The 21892-nt window shown below is 31.4% G+C and overlaps 4 protein-coding genes across 4 annotated transcripts; 2 read left to right on the top strand and 2 right to left on the bottom strand.

The window, feature by feature from the left end:
* Positions 1-1633: 1633 nt before the first annotated feature.
* LOC123884175 (probable polyol transporter 6) lies at positions 1634-4656 on the top strand. Its single transcript, XM_045933201.1, has 3 exons — positions 1634-1972; positions 2281-2799; positions 3498-4656. The coding sequence occupies exons 1-3, from the start codon at positions 1762-1764 to the stop codon at positions 4301-4303; spliced, it is 1536 nt and encodes a 511-aa protein (XP_045789157.1). The 5' UTR covers positions 1634-1761; the 3' UTR covers positions 4304-4656.
* Positions 4657-6044: 1388 nt separating this feature from the next.
* Positions 6045-7754, bottom strand: LOC123884304 (heat shock 70 kDa protein 8-like). Its single transcript, XM_045933377.1, has one exon. It carries the CDS (start codon positions 7752-7754, stop codon positions 6045-6047), a length of 1710 nt encoding a protein of 569 aa, XP_045789333.1.
* Positions 7755-11818: 4064 nt separating this feature from the next.
* Positions 11819-13010, top strand: LOC123884173. The gene has a single exon (XM_045933200.1). It carries the CDS (start codon positions 12260-12262, stop codon positions 12773-12775), a length of 516 nt encoding a protein of 171 aa, XP_045789156.1. The 5' UTR covers positions 11819-12259; the 3' UTR covers positions 12776-13010.
* Positions 13011-17348: 4338 nt separating this feature from the next.
* Positions 17349-18386, bottom strand: LOC123884303. The gene has a single exon (XM_045933376.1). It carries the CDS (start codon positions 18384-18386, stop codon positions 17349-17351), a length of 1038 nt encoding a protein of 345 aa, XP_045789332.1.
* Positions 18387-21892: the final 3506 nt, after the last annotated feature.

Below are 21892 nucleotides of genomic sequence, written 5' to 3'. Positions count from 1 at the left end.
TTTTTAGCTAAGTTAAGAGAGCAAGGAGTATCAAAGGATTTTTAGAAATATTAATTAGAGCACGCCTAAAGAAAAATCACGCAACGCAAAGTGTAGGTTATCCAAACGAGTGATAAATTAGTACAAATTGAATCAATCTAATCAATCCTACGAACTATATCACCAATCACGAGCATAGTGAACGTCTGCAAGCACCAACCAAGATTTGAAAACTGACGAATGAACCAACCAATTCACATACCAATTATAGGCCCTTGCGATAAATCACAACAAATTCAAGACTCTTTCAAGCCAAACAGTCCCACATCAAACTGAGAGAGTGACGGGGATGCCACAATCAGTCGAAAATCAATTAGGAAGATTGATACAAATAATAAGACGACAATTAGAGACAAACCTGCAAATCTCAACAGACCCGAAAAATTTAGAGGATCAAAGAATAAGAACGCATATACACAAATTGAGTATGATTCTTTAGTGACCGCCATATCTTTGTTTACAAACAACAACAAATCCAGTTTAATCCAGAGGTGAAGATCCAACCAACCTACAACTGCACCGTCAGCGACACACTAACTCCACGAAGAAAGTGACTGCCGCCGGACTTTGTTGAGGAAAATGATGAATTAGTGCAAATCAGAGTAACCAGTACGAGCCAATACTAAAACCAGATTGCAAGATTTAATAGGAAACTGAAGTGGCCCACGTCGGCGAATCTAACCAGCAGGTCGGCAGCCATTTGAACCGCCCTAGTTGGGATGGTGAATAAGAAATTATTATTAATTATTAATTAGGTGTAAATAATACTCCCTCCGGACATAAATATAAGAAAAAATAACTGTTTACGCGGTATTTAAGAAATTAATTGACTTTTGCTTATATTTGTGTCCAAAATTTGAAGTGTTTTTTTTCTTCTTATATTTGTGTCCGGAGGGAGTAGTCTTTTTATAACTCATATGAAATTTGAATCCCGTCCTTTGAGATTACAAAAGTAAGTAAGAAAATCATTTAATAAAGACGTTTTTTACAAAAGGAAATAATGACTATTTAAGTAAATAAAATCAATTTAAACTTATTATTAAAATATATTACTAATTTAGAAAACCAACTTTATTTGAAAAAAAGATAAAGGAAATCAAATTAAATATTTTCTCAATTTTCAATTAAAAATTATGGACAAATTTTACTCTTAAGCGACCATATAAAATTTGATTTTTTTTTTCCTTCTAAAATTGTAACATTCATTATTTACCACTTGAAATTTGAAAGAGGAATAACCTTGAGTCAACCATAAATAAAAATCAATTATAGTCAAAAGAAATTTAGAAAAGCAGACACATTGACAACCATAAATAAAATTCAATTATAGTCAAAAAAACCAAAAATAAATAATTTAGGATTGGAGATAAATTTGTGATGTATATAGCTGGACGCAATAAACACGTGGTCGACACGTTCCTTTCTTCATGATTGAACAATTTTCATTCAAATATTCAAATATATGAAAAATATATTGGATACACTCTTTATCAAAGAAAAGAAAAATCAAATAAAATTTAAATTATTCTGGTCAATATCCCATTGGTTTATCATTCATATATATTATAATATTATATTATTTTATTTTATTTTATTGCTAGATTTTTATGTGTTTCATCATGTTACATGTTTTTTTATTTAATGTGTTATGTCGTACAAATTTTTCAATAAACCTTTTTCCAATAAACCTTTTTTGATTTTCTGCATTTGTTCAATTCTGCCATGGATGATATGAATAAGCATGATTATTATTATCATCCACTTCCTGGTTCAGATTCAAGAATTGATCAATGTAGTAATAATAATAATAATAATGGAGAAATTAATGAAGGTGGTGCTACCTCTCATAAACAAAACAATGTTCATCATATCAACAAATATGCTCTTGCTGGTGCTATTTTAGCTTCAACAAATTCAATTCTCTTAGGCTATGGTAAGTTTAATTATCTAGTTAAATTATAAAAAAAAATGTTCAATATATATTTCAATTTCTTGAGAAAATTTGTTAAAACAAACCCACCTGGAAATTATGATTGATTTTTGAGAAAAATGTTCAATAATTAAAGATTGATTTTTTAATTAAAATTTCACATGGGTATTTTTTTATTGTGAAAAAAATTGATTTTTTTGCTTTGAAATTGTGAATAAGAAGAAAAAAAAATTGATTTTTGATGAAAAGTTTCATAAGGGTACTTTTGTGAAAAAATTTGATTTTTTTTTTTTTTTTTTTTTTTTTTGCAGATATTGGTGTGATGAGTGGTGCTGTAATTTACATAAGACAAGATCTTAAGATATCATCAGTTCAAGTTGAAATTCTTGTTGGATGTTTGAATGTTTGTTCATTGATTGGTTCATTAGCATCAGGAAAAACATCTGATATGATTGGAAGAAGATTTACAATTATGATTGCAGCATTAACATTCTTAATAGGTGCAATATTAATGGGATTAGCACCATCATTTACATTCTTAATGTTTGGTCGTGTAATTGCTGGAATTGGTGTTGGTTTTTCTTTAATGATTTCACCAGTTTATGTTGCTGAACTTTCACCTGATCTTACAAGAGGATTTTTAACTTCATTACCTGAAATTTTCATAACTTTTGGTATTTTACTTGGTTATGTATCAAATTATGCTCTTTCATCTCTTCCACTTGGTTTGAATTGGAGAATCATGCTTGGTATTTCTGCATTTCCTGCAATTCTTGTTGCTCTTGGTGTTTTGGCAATGCCTGAATCACCTAGATGGCTTGTAATGAAAGGTAATTTTTCGACTCATAGTTATAAGTTATAATCGTTTAAAAAACCAAAAACTTAACTCAACCGCCAAACCGAACCACCCAATATACCGAATTTTGATTGGCAGTTCACGTATGTTTGGTTCTTGAACTATCTGACACAATTCAGTTTTTTTGGTGTGGTTCAGTTCGGTTAATGGTTTAGTTTTTTGGTTTATTAAACACTCTTAAGATTTGGTTCGATTATTTTATTTTATTTAAAAGTCCTAATATCAATTAATCATAATAATAATTCTGTTCACAAACAATAAGTTCGATTTAAAAAGTATAGTATAGTTTTTTAAAAAAGTTAGTTTTGCTTTGAAAATGTAGAACCGGTGCACCGAAACTTTATACTAGATGGATTTGGGTCAAACTATTAACAGGTTCAGTTTGACCAAACTTTTCTTTCTGAACCAAACCATGAATAGTCCTACGCATAGTTATTGATAAGTGGACAGGTCGATTGAGTGGCTACAGTTCCTTTGTAAACCTGACAATAGTATTTATATACAAGTCGTAAATTTGAAAATTAATACTACAAAGGAACGTAGACACCGCTCTTGTAGTTAGAAAACGTAGACACAATTGGCTGAACTTTGTTATCAAATATCGTGTGTTTATCTGTCTACATATTTCGTGTATCTTTATCTTCTTTTGAACCGGAGTTGCTGTTTTAACAGGTAAATTTGAAGAAGCAAAACAAGTTTTGATTGGAACATCAGAGAATAAGGGTGAAGCTGAATATAGACTTGCTGAAATTTCAAAAGCTGCTTTAAATTCAATTGCTTTATCTAGGAATAGACAAGGGGTGTGGAAAGAATTGCTAATTACACCTTCACGTCCTGTTTTGAGAATTCTTATAGCTGCAATTGGTGTTAATTTTTTCATGCAAGCTTCTGGAAATGATGCTGTTATATATTATAGTCCAGAAGTTTTTAGAGAAGCTGGAATTCAAGGTGAGAAGCAACTTTTTGGTGTAACAATTATAATGGGAATAGCAAAAACATGTTTTGTTTTCATTTCAGCTTTGGTATTAGACAAATTTGGAAGAAGGCCCATGTTGTTATTGGGCTCATTGGGAATGGCAATTTCATTATTTGGGCTTGGAATGGGCTGCACATTTCTTCAAAATTCAGATGAAAAGCCCATTTGGGCTATTTCATTGTGTGTGGTTGCTGTTTGTGCTACTGTTTCATTTTTCTCTATGGGCCTTGGGCCTACAACATGGGTTTATTCATCAGAAATTTTTCCTATGAGGTTAAGGGCACAAGGTACAAGTTTGGCAATTTCTGTGAACCGTTTGATTAGTGGTGTAGTGTCTATGTCATTTCTTAGTATTTCAGAGGAAATTACTTTTGGGGGCATGTTTTTTGTGCTAGCTGGTGTTATGGTTTTAGCTACACTTTTCTTTTATTATTTTTTGCCTGAAACTAAGGGTAAAAGTTTAGAGGAGATTGAAGCTTTGTTTGAAGATGAGTTACATTGAAATCATGAAATCTGCACCGTTCAATCTTAATTCAATGGTCACTGAAGTGGTGACTATCTCTGAGAGACTGTGGTTACGGCAGGTAATTAGGATTCATAAATCTCATAGTGAACTCAAGAATGGTAAAATTAGTTTTTTTTAGGCAGAAATAGTTTTATATTGTTGTTAAAGAAATAGACATGTAAATGAAATTTTTTTATTTTTTAAGTTTTGTCAAAAAATAGTTTGATACATTGTTTTTGCTGCTAAGGCAAGTAATTGTTTTTTTAGGCTTGATTAGTTTTATACATTGGACCAACTGCATTGCTTGGAATTTGGTGCTTCCCTATTTCAATACATGAATTTTTCTTGTGTGTATATAGGAATTTATATTTTATGACTCATGACCAACTCAAATGAGTGCTTTGTGAATGTATTAGTGTGTAAAGATCACTTTTCTAGTAAATGTATCTAAATCATTAGGTTAGTGTCAATATACAAGTTTTGATTGGGTCGAATAACTTAGCGGCGAGAATCACACTTTAAATGCGAAGATCTAGTAAATTATATGTTCGAACTCACGTCTTAATCATTAAACATCTTTGTAGTTATCATATGAATTGTACTTACAAGACACCATACAAATTTTTCTATATATAGAAAAAGTTGGGATCAAGATCACCTGCAGTTGAGTTCAACTGCAGGTCCACACAGTAGAGCAAACTGTCCTGTTATAATATAAATAATTTATAAAATAAATAAAAAACAGTGTACAGCAGGACCCTGCAGTTGATTTTTAACTGCAGGCAATCCAAACTCAAAAAGTTGGTCAGAGGAAGTAAACAAAAATACGTAGTAATTATGTTATGAGTTCCAAATTAGATGAGATAATACATGAATATGTGTTTATAAGTGAGAGTCAATCACCACTATACAATATTCAACGTTGAAACTTTATTGAATTCTTTACCAGATATTCTCTTCTTCAGAAAATTAAAACTATACAATCATTTCACAAATCTTATCATCCTCAAAAAACTAAAATTATATCATCAATTTCAACTCCACATTCCTTTCTCAGAAAACTAAAACTATATCAGCAATTGTGTCTTCATCACAATCCTTTATCAAATCTTCTCTTCCTCAAAAACCCAAAATTATATTATCAGTTTTGGCTCTATATTTCTTTCTCAGATCTTCGCTTCCTCAGAAAACTAAAATTATATCAACAATTTTTTTTGTTTACAATGTTGGCAATGAGGATCGAACCTAGAACCTCATGCATAATACCCAAATTCCAAATCTCTCACCACTAAACCAAACTTAGTGGCTTACTATATCAACAGTTGTGACTCCACAATCCTTCTCTTCTTTAAAATAGTAGAATTATATCATCTGTTTCGACTCACCCCACAGTCCTTTCTCGTATCTTCTTTTTGTCAAAAAATTAAAATCATATCATTAGTTGTGCCTCTACAAGACTACAACATTCACCACTTTCCTTTTGACCTTATAGCGCTTTAAAAAAACCTCATCATAAAAACTTTTTTTTGATACCTAAAATAGCGCTTAAAAAAACTATTAAAAGTCATGTCTTTAATAGCTCTTTTTTATAAAGCGCTATTTTAGCACTATAAAGAAAATTTGTCAACAAAGAAAAATAAAAGTCGAACGACAAAATTACATATCTTTTATGTATGTAACATTAATTCTGATATATTTGGCAATTTCTACAAAATTTCTCAACTAACATATCATGACTTTATTGTTCCACATTGAAGGACTTAACCAAATCTATTGTATCATCAAACTTAGTTCTAATTAGAAACTGATCATCAAACTTTATCATCCTTTCTTCAATAATAGGAATAGCAGATTGTTGATCATATCTCGGCATCCGAACAGAAGCAGTAACTGTCAACCTGTTTTTATGGTCTATCGTCATCGAAAGAGTGATTCCCGGAACCCCTTTTGGTGCTTCAGGTATATCAGTTATTTCCAAATTTCCCAAAACATTGTTTTCTTCAGCCATTTGTCCCTCCTCACCACCTTCATAGATAACAATCAATGCTGTAGTTTGATTATCATTTGTTGAAAAAGCTATATTCCACGTCGTTGGCACTGATGTGTTCTTCGGAATAACAGTTACAAATTTCATTCCATCATCTTGAATTCCGATGGTATGGAGTGTGACTTGAGAAGTAAACAAGTTCGCGTCATCAGAGGCCTCGACAACAGCTCCTGCCACTGCTGCACCACAAAGTACAGCATTCAAATGATTCATACCTATATAAATTTCCTTTCCATTGCATATTTTAGTAACAAGATTCCTCACTCTCGGTATATAGCCACATCCACCTACAATAATCACATCATTTATATTCTCGGCTTCTATCTTCGCATCTTGCAAGCATTGCATGATTAGGTTTTCACACTTCTCAAACACCTCTTTGTTTGCATCCTCAAACTCCGCCCGTGTTACAACCCTTTGTATCTTCAAACCAAGTACCGACGACTTTAAGTCAACCTCAACACTTGTCTCAGACGAAAGCTTAGTAATCACACCGTGAATTCTACTTCGAAGAGAAGCCATTGATGTAATATCTGAGTTCCAGTGAACATGTCTCTTGAATATATTTTCAGAATTAGGTAAAAGATGACACATCATATTTCGAAACAAATCTTCTTCACCAATAGTACTTCCTGTCATGGCTTTTATATGGAATTTCCCTTTTTCCACTTCAATAACAGAAACATCGCAATAACCTGCATCCATATTAAAAATGAGAGCAATTTTCTTGCTTTCATTGTCCTTATCCTCATGAGAAGAAGCATAAGCGTAAGCATACAGTTTATGCATCACATACCAAAACGCCACTGCTGTTGGTTGAGGCATCAGTCGGATAGCTTTAAAATCGGCCATTACACAAGCACGATGTATCCGATTTATCTGCAATTGACTGAATGAAACTGGAACTGTAAACACTACATTTCTTATACGTCTGTTCAGCTGAGTTTCAACCATTGATGTTAATTTCATTAGAAATTTTCCAAGTAGTTCTTCTGAGATAGTGGTTCTCCACAGTTTTTTCATAAATGCATCAACAAAAGGCCGATCCTTAATGTCCACGGTGTGCATCAGAAATGGAAATTTTGCACTTTCACTGAAAATTCTGTTAAAAAACTGATTCATGTCGAAAATTGTATCCATATTCTCGAGCGAGACTTCAGTACTACTACTGCTACTACCAGATCCAATAGCAAAGTCATGATCTTTGGAAGTTTCGCAGAATCTTATCATCATCTCGTTTATTTCATTTTGCCAAACCTCGAATACAGAACCGTTCCACACAGAAACACGGCACGGTGAGGTGCCAATGTCAATTCCAATTACTATTCCATTAGGCAGCGACGATCTTTCCTCTTCGGTGGTTTCACTGCAAGATGCCGCGGTAGATGCAGGTTCTGTCATCCTACATTTAAAAGACAAGAAAGTTGAGAATTTTTGACCTAAACAACATGATTAGAAGATCATTACTTTGTTTGAAAAATTCATTTATGTATCTTAACATTAGCACTAATTAAGCATTCATATATATAGTCCTAAAATCACAGAATCATTGCATATAAGAACATATCTGCAAACTATCTTTCAATATTGCATTTCATAATAAGAAGTTCTTGAATATTTGCATACTCAAAATTGTATTTCTTGCATGCCAAGAAAAGAATTGAATACAAGAACATTGATATAGAAGAAGAGAAAAAGAAGAATACTAAACAAGGTTGTTGTTACCTGATCAATAAGCACAATGTGGATATGGCAGAAGAGTAAAGAAGAATATAACACTATAGAACTCTATAGAACTTTAAAGAATACAAGAACATTGATATGGCAGAAGGTAAAGAGGAGTATAACACTATAGAACTCTAAAGAAGTGTATATAGATATCAAAACAACTCTAAAATTTAGTCTTGACCTTTGAAGTGGTGTGGACTGTGGAGGGTTCTTGCTTTGTGCTGGGCTCAGGAAAATTCCCGGGCCCAATCTTCAGAAATGCAGGCCTAAAAATGGGTTTATCTTTGAGTTGAGAATTGGGCTGAGCACTGTGTGTGGAGCCTTTTAAAATTTTTGCCGAAGAAATTTGGGCCATTGTTTATGGTCATTCACACGATCTTTTATGAGACTAATAAAAAAAAATTATGGTTATTGTTTATAGTCATTCACAGTTTCACACCATCTTTTATTCAGGCTAAACAGGGTTTATGCTTCAAATAAAAAAATAGTACATTTATGTTTAAAGATATTTGAAATTTTTATAATTAATATATATCGATAACATGTTATTCCATATTCAATAACGATTTAAGCTAGTTGAGCTAAGGGTTAAAGGAGTTGGAGGTCCAGGATTCAAGTCCTGACATTGAAATAGGCTTGATTAGTTTGATACATTGGACCACATGCATTGTTTGGAATATTCTGAGTTTTCAATATACTGAGTTTTACATTTTGTGATTATGATGTAAGTGGGCAGTTATTTCACATTAAGAAATACCTGTCTTGAGTTTTCTGCATCATTTACCAAAGTACAAAGAACTAATATTAGGCTTGAATTGTTTAAATTGTTTTGTGGAAATGAATTTTCTTGAGTGGAAATTGTTCATGTTATTTAGTTTTGTAATAATCTACACTCTTAGACATCTCATGGGAAATGATTTTCTGATGTAACTCTGTGACACGGTTACAGCTCTGAATCGTCTGATCTAAATAGACAATTGAGATTGTTTTACTCTGTGAGTGATCTAAACTGTCTGATTTCAAATGAACAATCCAAATTTATTACGGTCTGAATTATACTTACAAGACATCCCTAATCCTAGTACAAAGACTATAGGTTGCTTGCTCCATCAAGAGGAAGGCTCCTCTTCCTCATAAAGTTGAGTTTCATCACCTCATCTCCTACAATAGTGGTTGGTCAGCCGCTCTTTCATGGTTGTAATATGCCACCACTCACCTCTCCCCCTGACTCACGTCGCCCTCCTTTGGATCCCCCGCCACCTTTTAAGGCCGCCGTATCTCATACCCGCCTCCCTTATGTTATCTTTTTCTTCTGTTTCTTCATGTAATCATATATGCTTGATTGTCCTTAGATTGAGCTCTCAAGCGTCAAGATTTGGAATCAATGCCTTCATGTGATTTCCAGCTTTGTGTGTTTTTTGTTCATCTTTTTCATTTGTCTATATATGTTGCATTTGTGTTGTTTTTTGTTCATCTTAACTTTTAGAGGATTATCCTCCCTGGTTAACATGATATTATTGATGTATAAGTCAAGAGCAAATGTAATGCTCAATGTTGCATTTGTGTTATAAGCAAAAAAAATAAAAAAATCACACGTATTAAGAAAAGTAAAATATAATAATTTGATATATCAGTTTTTGTGTTTCCCTTAAAATAAGTTTCATGAAAAAATATAAAAGAATTTTTTATTAATTATTTATTGCGAAGTGCGAACAGTACTTTCATGAAACATAACGAATTTTTATTGGTTTTTTTTAAAGGAAGGATTATTGGTTATGGAAAATGCTTATTATAGCGAAAGAAATTTCACGAATGCCTCACGAAGAAAGGCGGCACTTGAAATAAACTGATCAACATGCTTTTGAATCACCACTGCAACTCATAAAGTACATAATACCTTCAATATAACTTGATTAATTATAAAAAAAGTCTCTTTCATGATGAAAGTATTAATATTATAATCAAGGGTGACATGGAAATACACGTATCTCTTACATTAACCCCTTAAAATTTTAATTTTGTCCTAAATTAATCTCTAAAATTTTGTGTTTTTATACTCGGGGTCCATTTTTAGTATTTAAATATGACCTTCAAATAGTCAGGACTGGTCCTGAGTAGGGATATCATATTATATATGCATGGTTAAAATTTCGGACACCCCACTTATTCACCTCATGAGTGAAATTTCTAACTACTAAGTTTTTTTTTTGGGTACAATCCAACTACTAAGTTACTCGACAAAAAATATTAATTAAAATTAGATATCTTATTTAATAAATATTAAATATGTACCAAATTATCACTTATAAACATTGAAAACTACTACACCCCTAACTTAGACCAATTTTCTATTAAATTATTAACATTCAAAACCAAATTTTGGTAGTGAAAATATTAATTTTTAGTATGAGGCTGGAAGTGGAAGCAAAGGAGACATGCATGAGGACACGTTTAATGGCATGCAAGTGGTGTGGTAATAATCGGCAATCATTAATTGTCATCATCTTTTATTTTAAAATAAAAACTAAAATTATAAAACTAAATAGTTGCTTTAAGTAATCAAATTGAACAAGTGAATTATCTAATGAAACATGACTTAGTAGTAATTAGTATTTGAGGTAGTGATAAAAGCACGCTCGTGAAATATTTGTGAATTTAGTTTCGCGATATATAGCAATGCTGATTGGTTATTTACCAAACTTTACCTCCACTCCTTCCCATGTTTTCTGGCAAATATGAGTTGAAAGTTTGACCAATGTTTTATAAAAACAACACAATGCAATTCACTACATTCGTGATACTCACCATTCGCGTTATATAGCAACTCTATTGATTGTTGGACAAATATCTTCAAATTATCAAGAGGTAGAGTATGCCTCACCAAAATATTATTTACCGTACAAATACAGTTAACGATACTTATAAATTATCCCATTTGTGTTTTTTTTTTTTTTTTTTTTTTTTTGTGTGTTAAATTATTAATGTTATGGTCCTAAATCAAACCGGTACTACTTGTTTCGTTGAAAAAACTCCATAATAGAATCGCGGGACCAAATTCTATAAAATACAGTAGCTGGAATATTAAGGTTTCTAAAAATTAAGGTTTCTAAGAGACCACACATGTCAAAGACACATTATTTTTTAATTTTTAAGCAATATAAATCTCACATCGTCACCAATAATGACTGCCACATCAACATCAATTATTATAAGTTTTAATCACATTAATTACTATAGTGACTTCAGCGTTGAAATACATAGGTACACACACATAAATCAACATTATAGACTCATTGCCATTCACAAAATCGATATCCACCATCTTCTATTTTTATTTTTATTTTTATTTTTACAACTTATTCTTTGAGTGTGCTGAAAACGAGTACTACGTACTTCTAATTCTAAATATATAAAAAAGTTAGGTAGCAAAATTAATATATTGATTTTAAATCTGGACTAGGTAATTTACTTTTTTTACCTTTTTTTATTTTTTATATATTTATGATTAGAGATAGTACTTCAATTCCACTTAGCTACTCTTTGTATACTATACTTTACCAAGTATACATATGGTATATGGTAGATGAGAAGAAACAATGACATGCTTATTGTATAGTGATTAGTATTATATAGTGATTAGGAGAAAATATACCATAAAACATAGAAACAAAATAGTTCAAGAAAGTCCAATTCAACAACCACCCACACCTCTCATTTTCTCAAACAAACTACAACACACCAACTCCACCATCAAAAGTAAAAGCAACGAAAACTAACAAAATAAAAACAAACACTTCACAATCTTACAAGTTTGGAATTTGTAGGGTCATGTTAGGAAGAACAAGAGACAACACAACACAAGAGCTTGTAAAGACAAAACAAAAAACAAAAACAAAAACAAAAACAAAGAAACACAAACTCTCTTTAATATTTCTTCTTCTTCAATCACCTATAAAGGAAAATCTTCAACAAGATCATCATCACCAACTACATCTAAAAAAGAGACACATTAACACATTTTCACAATAATTTGTCTCTTCTCTTCATCATAGCCATAGGTATTTTACATTCATTATACAAAAAAATATAGTACTATCTATAACTTCCATTACCACGATTCACTCGATATTCAGCTTTTGCTGCTTCGATTCGTTGGAAAAAAAAAACTACCATCACCAATGCTACTAAGAAACCCTATTACTACCACCAAGAAGTTCTTCCAAAAAACAATAAAGAACTTCAAGTCCTTGTTCTCTTCTGACTACGAAAAGCTTCCAAAAAGTACTTCTCCTCATCATCACTTATCTTATCCTGTGGCTGCAAATCATGTCATGGACATAGACATGGACATGAACATTAGCAACAAAAATGGTAGCTATGTTAAATTGTCTAATGCAAGCCCTTATAAGGAGAAAAATCAAGTGAAGAAAAGAGAGGTATATGAGAAGAGATTGGCCCTTCAAAGAGGAAAGCAAAAAGATTCATCATTATTTTCTAATGATATGAAAGAAAGAAGATATATGGTTGAAGAGAAGTTGAAGGAATTGGAGATGTTGGATATAAGCAATGTAGATTATGTGATGGATATTGAAGAGGTTCTTCATTATTATTCAAGACTTACTTGTCCTACTTATGTTGAGATTGTTGATAGATTCTTCATGGAAATGTATTCAGATCAGTGTGAGAGGTTTTGATTTTGTTTGTTTCTTAACATGTTAATTAGTCTCTATGATTATTTAACCTTTTTTTTTTCTTGAGTTGATTTTCATTGTTTTCATTTGACATGATGTTGGTGGATAACAATTAATTGATGTTTGTGTTTGGTGTGTAAAAAATTCAGATTTATATATATTGTTCAATGATTTCATTGATCGGTGGATGAATTGCCAATGTTCATTGTTGGGATTTTATTATGAATACTTTGAGTTATATATTTAACATTCTTTGAGTCAAATTGTAATTGGGTTTTATTTATCCTTTTTTATATGATTTCTTTCAAATTTTCAAGAGCAACACTTATTTCTTTACTAACATATCTCTAATTATAACGTATATATTTTCTACGATCTATAATAAATACTTAAAAAAAAAAGCATGTACGTGCTTATTTTTTTTCTTGTAAGATAAAATTATAAACAATATCAATTGTATATTGCTCAAAGAATGTTAGCTTTTTTCACGGTGTCAAATTTCAAACCTTAATAACATTGTTTATGAGAGTGATTTTTTGGAAGTTGTTGAACCGATAATGTTGGACAAGATAATAGCTTGTACGGCTATGCTATGGATATCCTTCACATTATAGATGTTCTGCATGAGATTGATAGCATTACTCTGATGCATGTTCTTAGGGAATAAAATATATGCGCAGATTTTATGGCAAAAAAAAGGGATCACATTCGAAGTGTTCTTTCCATTGAATTTTCCCCTATGTGTGGCTTAGAGTCCCTCATTTTGAGAGATAAGCTTGAAACTTATCTTTTTTTATAAACCAAAGATATCATCCGCACACAAAATGTAGTTATTAATCATTCGAGGTAATTGTGATTCATTTAAGGGATTAACCTCTCCCAACAAATATTTTTCCATACATACGTACCACACTAGCCGAAAATCGAACTCAAGACCAAATTGTTACTAAATATTTTCTACTTATCTCACATTATGTTGATGATATAAGCTTGGAACTTACCTTAGACTTTTTTTTTTTTTTTTTTTTTTACTTTTTCTAGGTTACTTTATAACACACAAAATATCTCAATCAAATGACCTCTCTAAGATATAACTAAATGTTTGCTTAAAAAAAAATCATTAAATGTGAAAAATTGAAATTCACAAAACATGCAAAAATTGAAATGCTACATTTACGCTACATAAATGATAAAGTTATGGTTCTTAGCTGTTAGGTCTTCAAAATCATTTAGGATTCATTTTAGGAATACAACAACCACTCCATTCATCTACTTTTTGTCACACATTGTTAGTCAATGATTTAGGATTCATTTAAGACTATGTTGCCATGTCTTAATTGATTGGACCTTTATGTGTTAATTAGTCAATGTTCCTAGCTTAGGATGAGATGAGGATCTATGGCACTTCTAGAGCTTCTTGGGTGTGGTCTCAATTTACAACAACTTATTGCAGTATTAAAATTCTGCTATTTAAATTAGTGGTGTAGATATAAGTTACTCCCTCCGTCCCAAAATATAAGCAAATATGAGTCAAAGAAATTTGATATATTTTGTTAAAGATTTGTACAAAATACATTCACTTTTGTTGACCAAGTTTTACTTATATTTTAGGATGGAAGGAGTAAAAATTAGTTATACCAGTGAGAAGTTAGCTGTTGTAATTTCTTTCTATCATTACAAAATTATTTTCACTTTAAACATTTTTTCTCTTCCTCCATAGCCTCTATCAAGTTACTTAATCAACAAGAATGTTTAGAATTGTTTTGGGGCCTAAGGTATAACCTTTATAGTGATTTTGTGTATATAAATTATTAATCTTATAACAAGGATTATTCTTCATATTGACCTTCTATCTTTTTAGCTTTGAAATAAATTATCAAATTTTATTAGTAATTCTAATATTTCATCTCAATTAATATTAAGAGAAAAAGACATTTCAGCTAAGTTGACACTCAAGCTCTAACTCCTCACAAAGATTTGCAACATTTCAAAAGAACTAATTTGAGAGACTAGGCAAAATGTCAACGAATCTAATTTCATTTTTACCCTTAAATATAGCGGAAGTTACGTTTAGGACTATGTTTTGGATCGGAAAGATAACTTCAAATCCAAGTTCAAATAAACCAAACCAGTGGAGGTTTCTAAATAAAAAACACTGAATACAAAAAATAGTCCGTTAAAAAGACACTTCTTCTTTTGACACCAAATAAGTGTAAATTTTTATTTTATTTTTAGTACATGTGTAAAAAATCTTTTATGAATGAACCAATGTCGAATTGAGAACCAAAAAAAATGAAAAAATTGCAAATTTGGAGAAAATGAGAGATATTGTGTGTTCAAGAAAAAGTGAGAATGGATAGAAGTTGTGTATATTGACATGGTTCGAAAGTTAACAGCTTGATTATCGGTCACTGTAGCACCGTTCCTAAACTGCAAAAAAAGCGTCTTTTGTAAGATGGGATGGATAATTGACCATGGTTAGCGTGGGAATGGATCCTCTGCAGTGTAAATTGTCTACAGTGGAATTTCAGCCATTAATGTTTTACTATTATAATAGGTCTTGCATAATTGGATGAATGTGATTAAAACTTAACACTCTCCAGTGAAAAACACACTTGAGAGGATTCTTTCCCTGATTAGCGTTGTTACACTATATGTCGCTTCTATGTTCACCAACGACACTTAACAAATAAAGTGAGTATATGATTTATTTATTCTTCCTTCAAACACTCATATACCTACCATTTAAATTATAAATAAATTAAATGTGGGGTCCAATGAGACCCAATTGAGAGTTTTTAGTGAGTTGTATGAATATTCAAGAAATGCGATTGAGTTGTTTAAATAATTGGGAAATATAAAATAATACTAGCAGGACACCCGTGCTTCCGCACGGGAGTCGCGGCGTTGCCGCTCCTCACTTGACAAGATAAAATAGTAATTTATTGGGAAGTAGATAAAAAGATTAAAAAAATAGAAAGACATAATATTTGGTAAAAAAATAGAAAAAGAACAATGGTAAAACTATCACAAAAAACCTTATGTCTCCGTATTAATATTTGAATATAAATGATAATGTAGAAATTATGGAAAAATAGGCTACCTTATTAATATATTAGTAAAAACATAGGCCTTGTAAAAACCACCAAAAAATTAGGTCCCTGTATTAAATATATGAGTATAAATTTATCCTTTTAAAATTATTAAAAAATAGGTAATCTTGTTAATATGTTAGTGAAAATATAGGTCTCACAAAAATCATCAAAATAATTAGGTCACCGTATTAAATATGAGCATAACCCGTAAAATTGTAAAACAAAATAGACAACTTAATTAATATATAAATAAAAGTATAAGCCCCGTAGAAATCACAAAAAAAAAAAGTTTCCATATTAATATATTAATATATGAGTATAAATATCAGGTTATTGTATATTAATATATGAGTATAAATATAAGTTCACAAAAAATAGTTAAAAATTGGAAATTTTATTAATAAGTGTAAAAACATAGGTCTTGCGTACGTGTATGATATAAACCGTTGTTGTTTTGTTTGGCACACCTTGTGCGAATGAGGACTCATTATTAATAATAAAATTCATTTTAGTTTATTCAAAAAAAGAAACAGGCACCGCAGAAATCACACAAAAGATTATATCATTCTGTTAATACATGAGTATAAATATATGTCAAGAATGAGCAATCTTATTAATATATTAATAAAAAAATATATGTCTCGTAAAAATGAACAAAATAATTAGGTCCTTGTATTAATATTTGATCTAGTATAACCCGCAAAATTATAAAAAAATAAACAACTTTATTAATATATGATTAAAATTATAAGTCTCGTAGAAATAAAAAAAAAGTTTATCTTATTAATTCATAAGTATAAATATATATAGATCCTACATAAATTATTAAAGAACATGAAATCTTATTAATAAGAGAAAAAATATATGCCACTTTTTGCTTTTTCATAGCCGTCCCACAACAACAACATAGTAAACCCTACTTTTTGCTTTTTATTCTTGTTCATCTTCCAAAGAGGGGTGATTTTGGATCAATTTTTATCTGAAATCACCCCCTTTTGATTGTTTTATATTTTTTTTTTATTTAAATAAGTGATTTTCGCACATTCTTATGTTTCATTTGAGTTTTCTTTTGTTGTTCTTGTCTGATGTTGTTTTAATCCCGTCTTAGTGCAGAGTTTTTTTGTCTTGAGTTCGCGTCTTGGTACGGTGTTCGGTTTAATTCTGTTGTAGTACGATGTTTGTTTTGTTCAGATTTGCATATTTGCTTCGATTCAGATTCAGTGCAGATTCACACGTACTCTACTTACTTGAATAAATGAATATTGTTTGTTGTTAGTCTAAAAAAAAAGAAGGAAAAACATAGGTCCCGTAGAATTCACATGAAAGATTATGTCCCCGTATTAATATATGACTATAACTCGTAAAATTATAAAAAAAATAAACAATTTTACTAATATAAGAGTAAAAATATAAGACCCGTAGATATATCCAAAAAAATTAGGTTCCAGTATTTTTTTTTTTTTGAAAGGAAACACATTATATTAATCAAAAAAAGAGGGAATTACATTGCCTATTTCTTTTTGGATAATAGGCCAAATACAAGAGGGGAAATTTGAAGTCCAATCCTTATTGGGCTCAACTTCAGCCCACCTAGCCATTTCATGGGCAGCTTGGTTAGCCCTCCTAGGGACCCAATTGATATCAGATCTAGGGTTTGTACTGAGGAATTGTTTGCATCGCCGCACAGCTTGACCCCAATTTCTTCGAATCTCTCTTTGCTTCCTAACTGCATTAACCACAACTTGTGAGTCGAGTTCGAAAATCACGTTTCGAACCCCCATCTTTTCAATCCACTCTATTGCATCCAATAAACCCCTAGCTTCACCCGTGACAGTATCCATTGCTCCATCGTGAGTCCTAGTCGCAACCCCGACGGTGCTCCCATCCACCCGTCTTAGAACCAACCCCGTCGACCAATGGCCATCACTGCTTAGGTGAGCATCCACATTGATCTTAAGGGTGCCCCTAAGCGGTGGACTCCAGCTGATGTCGTTGCTGCAACTTTTTGTTCTCACCTGGGGCTCGTGGATTTCCTGTTCAAAGCCATGAAGTTGGTATTCTTGAAGCTGCTTGGTGGCTATGGAGCTGATCTCTTGAGGTGGTAGGAGTTTCTCCTGAAAGACAAGCATATTTCTCGCATACCATATACCATATATGATAGCTGTAATTTGTTCTATGCAATCCTTGTTTGTATTGTTAATCATGTATCTGATCCAGTCATAGACATCAGTGATCTGATTTTGCCCTAGATTTAGGTTTAAGGATGAGGCAAACCAGACTTGTTTCGTCCATTCACAATCTAAAAACACATGGTTGGTAGTTTCTAGACAATTAGTGCAACGAGGGCAGAGGGGGTCACATCTGACACCCCTTTTGAACAAATTGTTCTTAACAGGTAGGGCATTCTTTAGGACTCTCCATAGGAGATGAGTGTGCTTGGGGGGCACATTTAGTTTCCAGATAGCTTTCCATAAGTCCTGAGAGTTGTTTGAGGCAGTATTAATATGAATATAACCCATAAAATTATTATAAAAAATAGGCAACATAATATTTTAGTCCTTTTTTTTATCCAATAATTTTCTTCCGCATAGAAAAATCTCATAAGAACGAAAGTCATATCTTTCTTGTTATATCTTTCTTGTTATATCTTTCTTGTGTGATTTGTTTATGGTTTTGTTTTTCTAACTCTTTGTAAACTTTTGTAGTCTACCTCGGTACGTCTTGTGTTGGGGAGATTGTCTATGTTAATATATCTCATTTTGGTTTGTTAAAAAAAATATTAGTCCTTATATCAACAACCAAAAATCTTTCAAAAAAAAAATCTAAAAAATGTCATTTATTTTTCAACTGTTTTCAACTTTGTATTTAATTTTTACTGTTTTTTTTTTAACTAAATATATCATTCGCGCGCAACTGTAGAGAATAATCCTCTTGAGGTAACTGACAATTTTTATTGTTTTTGTCTCACCATTTTTTTTACGGGACTTTTTCAGTTTTTCTCTCACCATATTCTTGTATTAAATTAATTAAATTTATTGAGTTGAACTACAAATTGAAAATTAACTTAATTAAATATTGGATTGAAGTTCATAAATCAAGTTGAGTGAATCTAAAATAACAAAACATAAACAATAAATGATAAAATTACACTAAAGAAAAGGTTGGACTCAAAAAAAATATCATAAATAAATGGAAACAACACCATATACCTCTATATTGTAAAAAAGAAAAAACCATACATTTGTTGTCTTATTTGGTATAATGCACTTATGACGTTGAAATAAAGAATTCCATTGAATCTCTCCTTTTATTTGTACATGAATTTTACTCTCCTATTATAAAAAAGAAAAAAATAAACACTTCCCCTTTCTTCTTTTAACTTAACTCATATTGATTATATGTTGGTTCCAAAAACATAACAAATTAATTCATATGGCTTAGTGGTTAATGTAATAAGATGTGTAACTAAAAGGTTAATGGTTCGAATCCTCTTAAGAAATTTTTTAGCATTTTTCTACTAACTTTTTTTGATAAAGACACAAAATAACCCTGAATTGATTATGTGTCAACAAATGAAAAATGGGCAAATTGGGAATTTCATATGTATGTTGTTTTCTTATATAGTAGATAAATAATTAAATAGAACCCACTTAAAGAACTCATATGAGTGCAATGTATAATGGTGCTCTTATGAACCATAACATAGTTCATAACATAATTTTTGAAATTTATTTTTTGAGGGATTAAGAGCAATAAGGGGGCATAGAGAGCAACATTTTACTTTTGATTTATGGAGAAATTGTCTTATTTCAGGTCCATTAAACTCACATTTGACGCCCATTTCTTTCTTATTGGACTGATGGAGAAGGGGTATTTGATTTGAAATATTGCTCTTCTGACCTCCGCATTGCTTCCAAGGCTCTCGAATGTTTGAAATTACCGTTCGATGCTGTTTGGAAATTACAATATGAACACGCTGGATTTCCGAATGTAACTTTCGAAAGTTACCAATATACCTTTTTTTTGTAATAAAATTTATGGGTTTCCAGTGTTGTGGACTGAATAGGGAGGGTTTCAGATTGTAACTTCCAAAAATGTACTGTTTATACCAGATTGTAGAACCTCTTTGTAAGATAATTTCCGAAGCAGATTGATACATGAATTTCCATAAATTTTCTTGGCAGTTGATATGTTATGCATTTTTATGTACAAAGAAACCAAAAAAAGTTACAAGTAAAAAAATGTTTGTGTGGGATGCGTTATTCTCAACATATTGTGCCTTAAACATTTGAAAAATTCTCTTTAGCCCTCTCAATATGCTATAAGGCCCCCCATATTGTGGGGCCTAAAGATAATTTTTTTTTAGTTTGTGTTTAAATATGAAGAATACGCCTATTTAGTGTAACTTTTTCTGGTCGGGGGTGTGTGGGGGGGGGGGGGCGGGGGGTTGAAAACAATTCGTAGGGCTATAGAAGAGCAATTTTTCAAAATTTGTTGTAGTAACAAAAGCCCATTTTCCATTTGGGATAAATATGTGTTCTTACATTAACAAAACTATATATAGTGGAGAGCAATGCACGTGATTAAAAACTTTCACAATATGGTTGAAAAATGAAGTGTGAATGAAAGTAAAAGATGCATACCCTAAAAATGCTAAGAAAAAGTCCAAGAATTAAAGGGTACAGAATCAAATGTTCCACTAAGCATGCATGGTGGATCCTACATCATCCCTCCACCTTAAAGAATCCAAGTGACTGTCCCCTACTACCAATGATATTGTTGTTGCTATGCGCACCTGGCCTTATTTTTGGGACAAAGAAGATTCCAATGGTATCTTATTGATATTCCAAGAATATGGGGTCAATGTCACATGGAAAAAAGTGATTACTTCCTTACCCTAATGAGTTGGAGTTTCCCTCTTTCAGGCAATAGACATTAGAGATATGATGTGGCTACACTTTCACTAGAGTCTCTCTCAAATCACCTCTGTTTTTGGTAAAATGAAAGAGCTAGCTACATTGCAACTTATGAATTTAGAGGTGCATATATAGTTTATAGAAATTAAGATTCTTTTTGACTAACTACTTGGTATATATATATATATATATATATATATATATATATATATTCTTTAATATAATTATGTGAAACAATTATATATATATCGATCGACTGTCTGATTTAATTAATGGTCGATATTGTTTAATTTTTTTTTGCATGCATAGATGAAATAACAAGCCATTGAAAACTCACACATCAAAGTGGAGGGATCAGGTTCGAACACCGATCATGACGTCCGACCTAGCAATTTCGACATTTCTGTCGGTTGAGCTAGGAATTATGGATGATATTGATTAAAATTAATTTATGCCAGTTTAGCAATTTTGGGTTTAATGTTGAAGGTGATGAATTTTTTTGGGATGGTGATAAAGATGATGAATGAGTTGATAAACTTTTCTTGAACTTTTTGGGTTTGTGATGATGTTTCTGGTTTAGTGATGAATGTTAGCAGTTTTTGACAAATTTTAACAAAAGAGATTTATTTGGCAAACAAAAGTATAGTTAAGGAATCAAAATGTAACTATAATTAGTTAAAGGATCAAAATGAATCCAAAAGTTTAATTTAGCCTAAAATATTTATTCTAAAATTAGTGACTGATTTTTTTTTTTTTAATAGAATGACTGAAATTTATTACTGCGTGCAACTGCTACTTCAAAGAATCCGGGTCCATCATTGCTCAATTGACCTCATTGCTACCAAATAGTTCTACTATTGTTCTTTAATTTCAAAACATTGATGGAACTTGCATGATGGATGGTCACTTCCACTCTATACATTTAAAAGTTCCCCTATAGCTTGCTATCTCATAGTACACAAACATTTAGACATAAAGATAGATTAAGAAAGACACATAATATATATTGTTGAGTCAATGATATTGACAACTTATCATGGTCAACGAATTTTAAAGCAAGAAATTGGATTTCTTTTGTCTTTTATTTAAATTTTATCTTGCTTTTAAGA

The sequence above is a fragment of the Trifolium pratense genome, linkage group LG5 (assembly GCF_020283565.1).
Source record: "Trifolium pratense cultivar HEN17-A07 linkage group LG5, ARS_RC_1.1, whole genome shotgun sequence".
Lineage (NCBI taxonomy): Eukaryota > Viridiplantae > Streptophyta > Magnoliopsida > Fabales > Fabaceae > Trifolium > Trifolium pratense.
The sequence above is the reverse complement of the archived record's forward strand: the minus strand, read 5'-3'. Positions and strand labels throughout refer to the sequence as shown.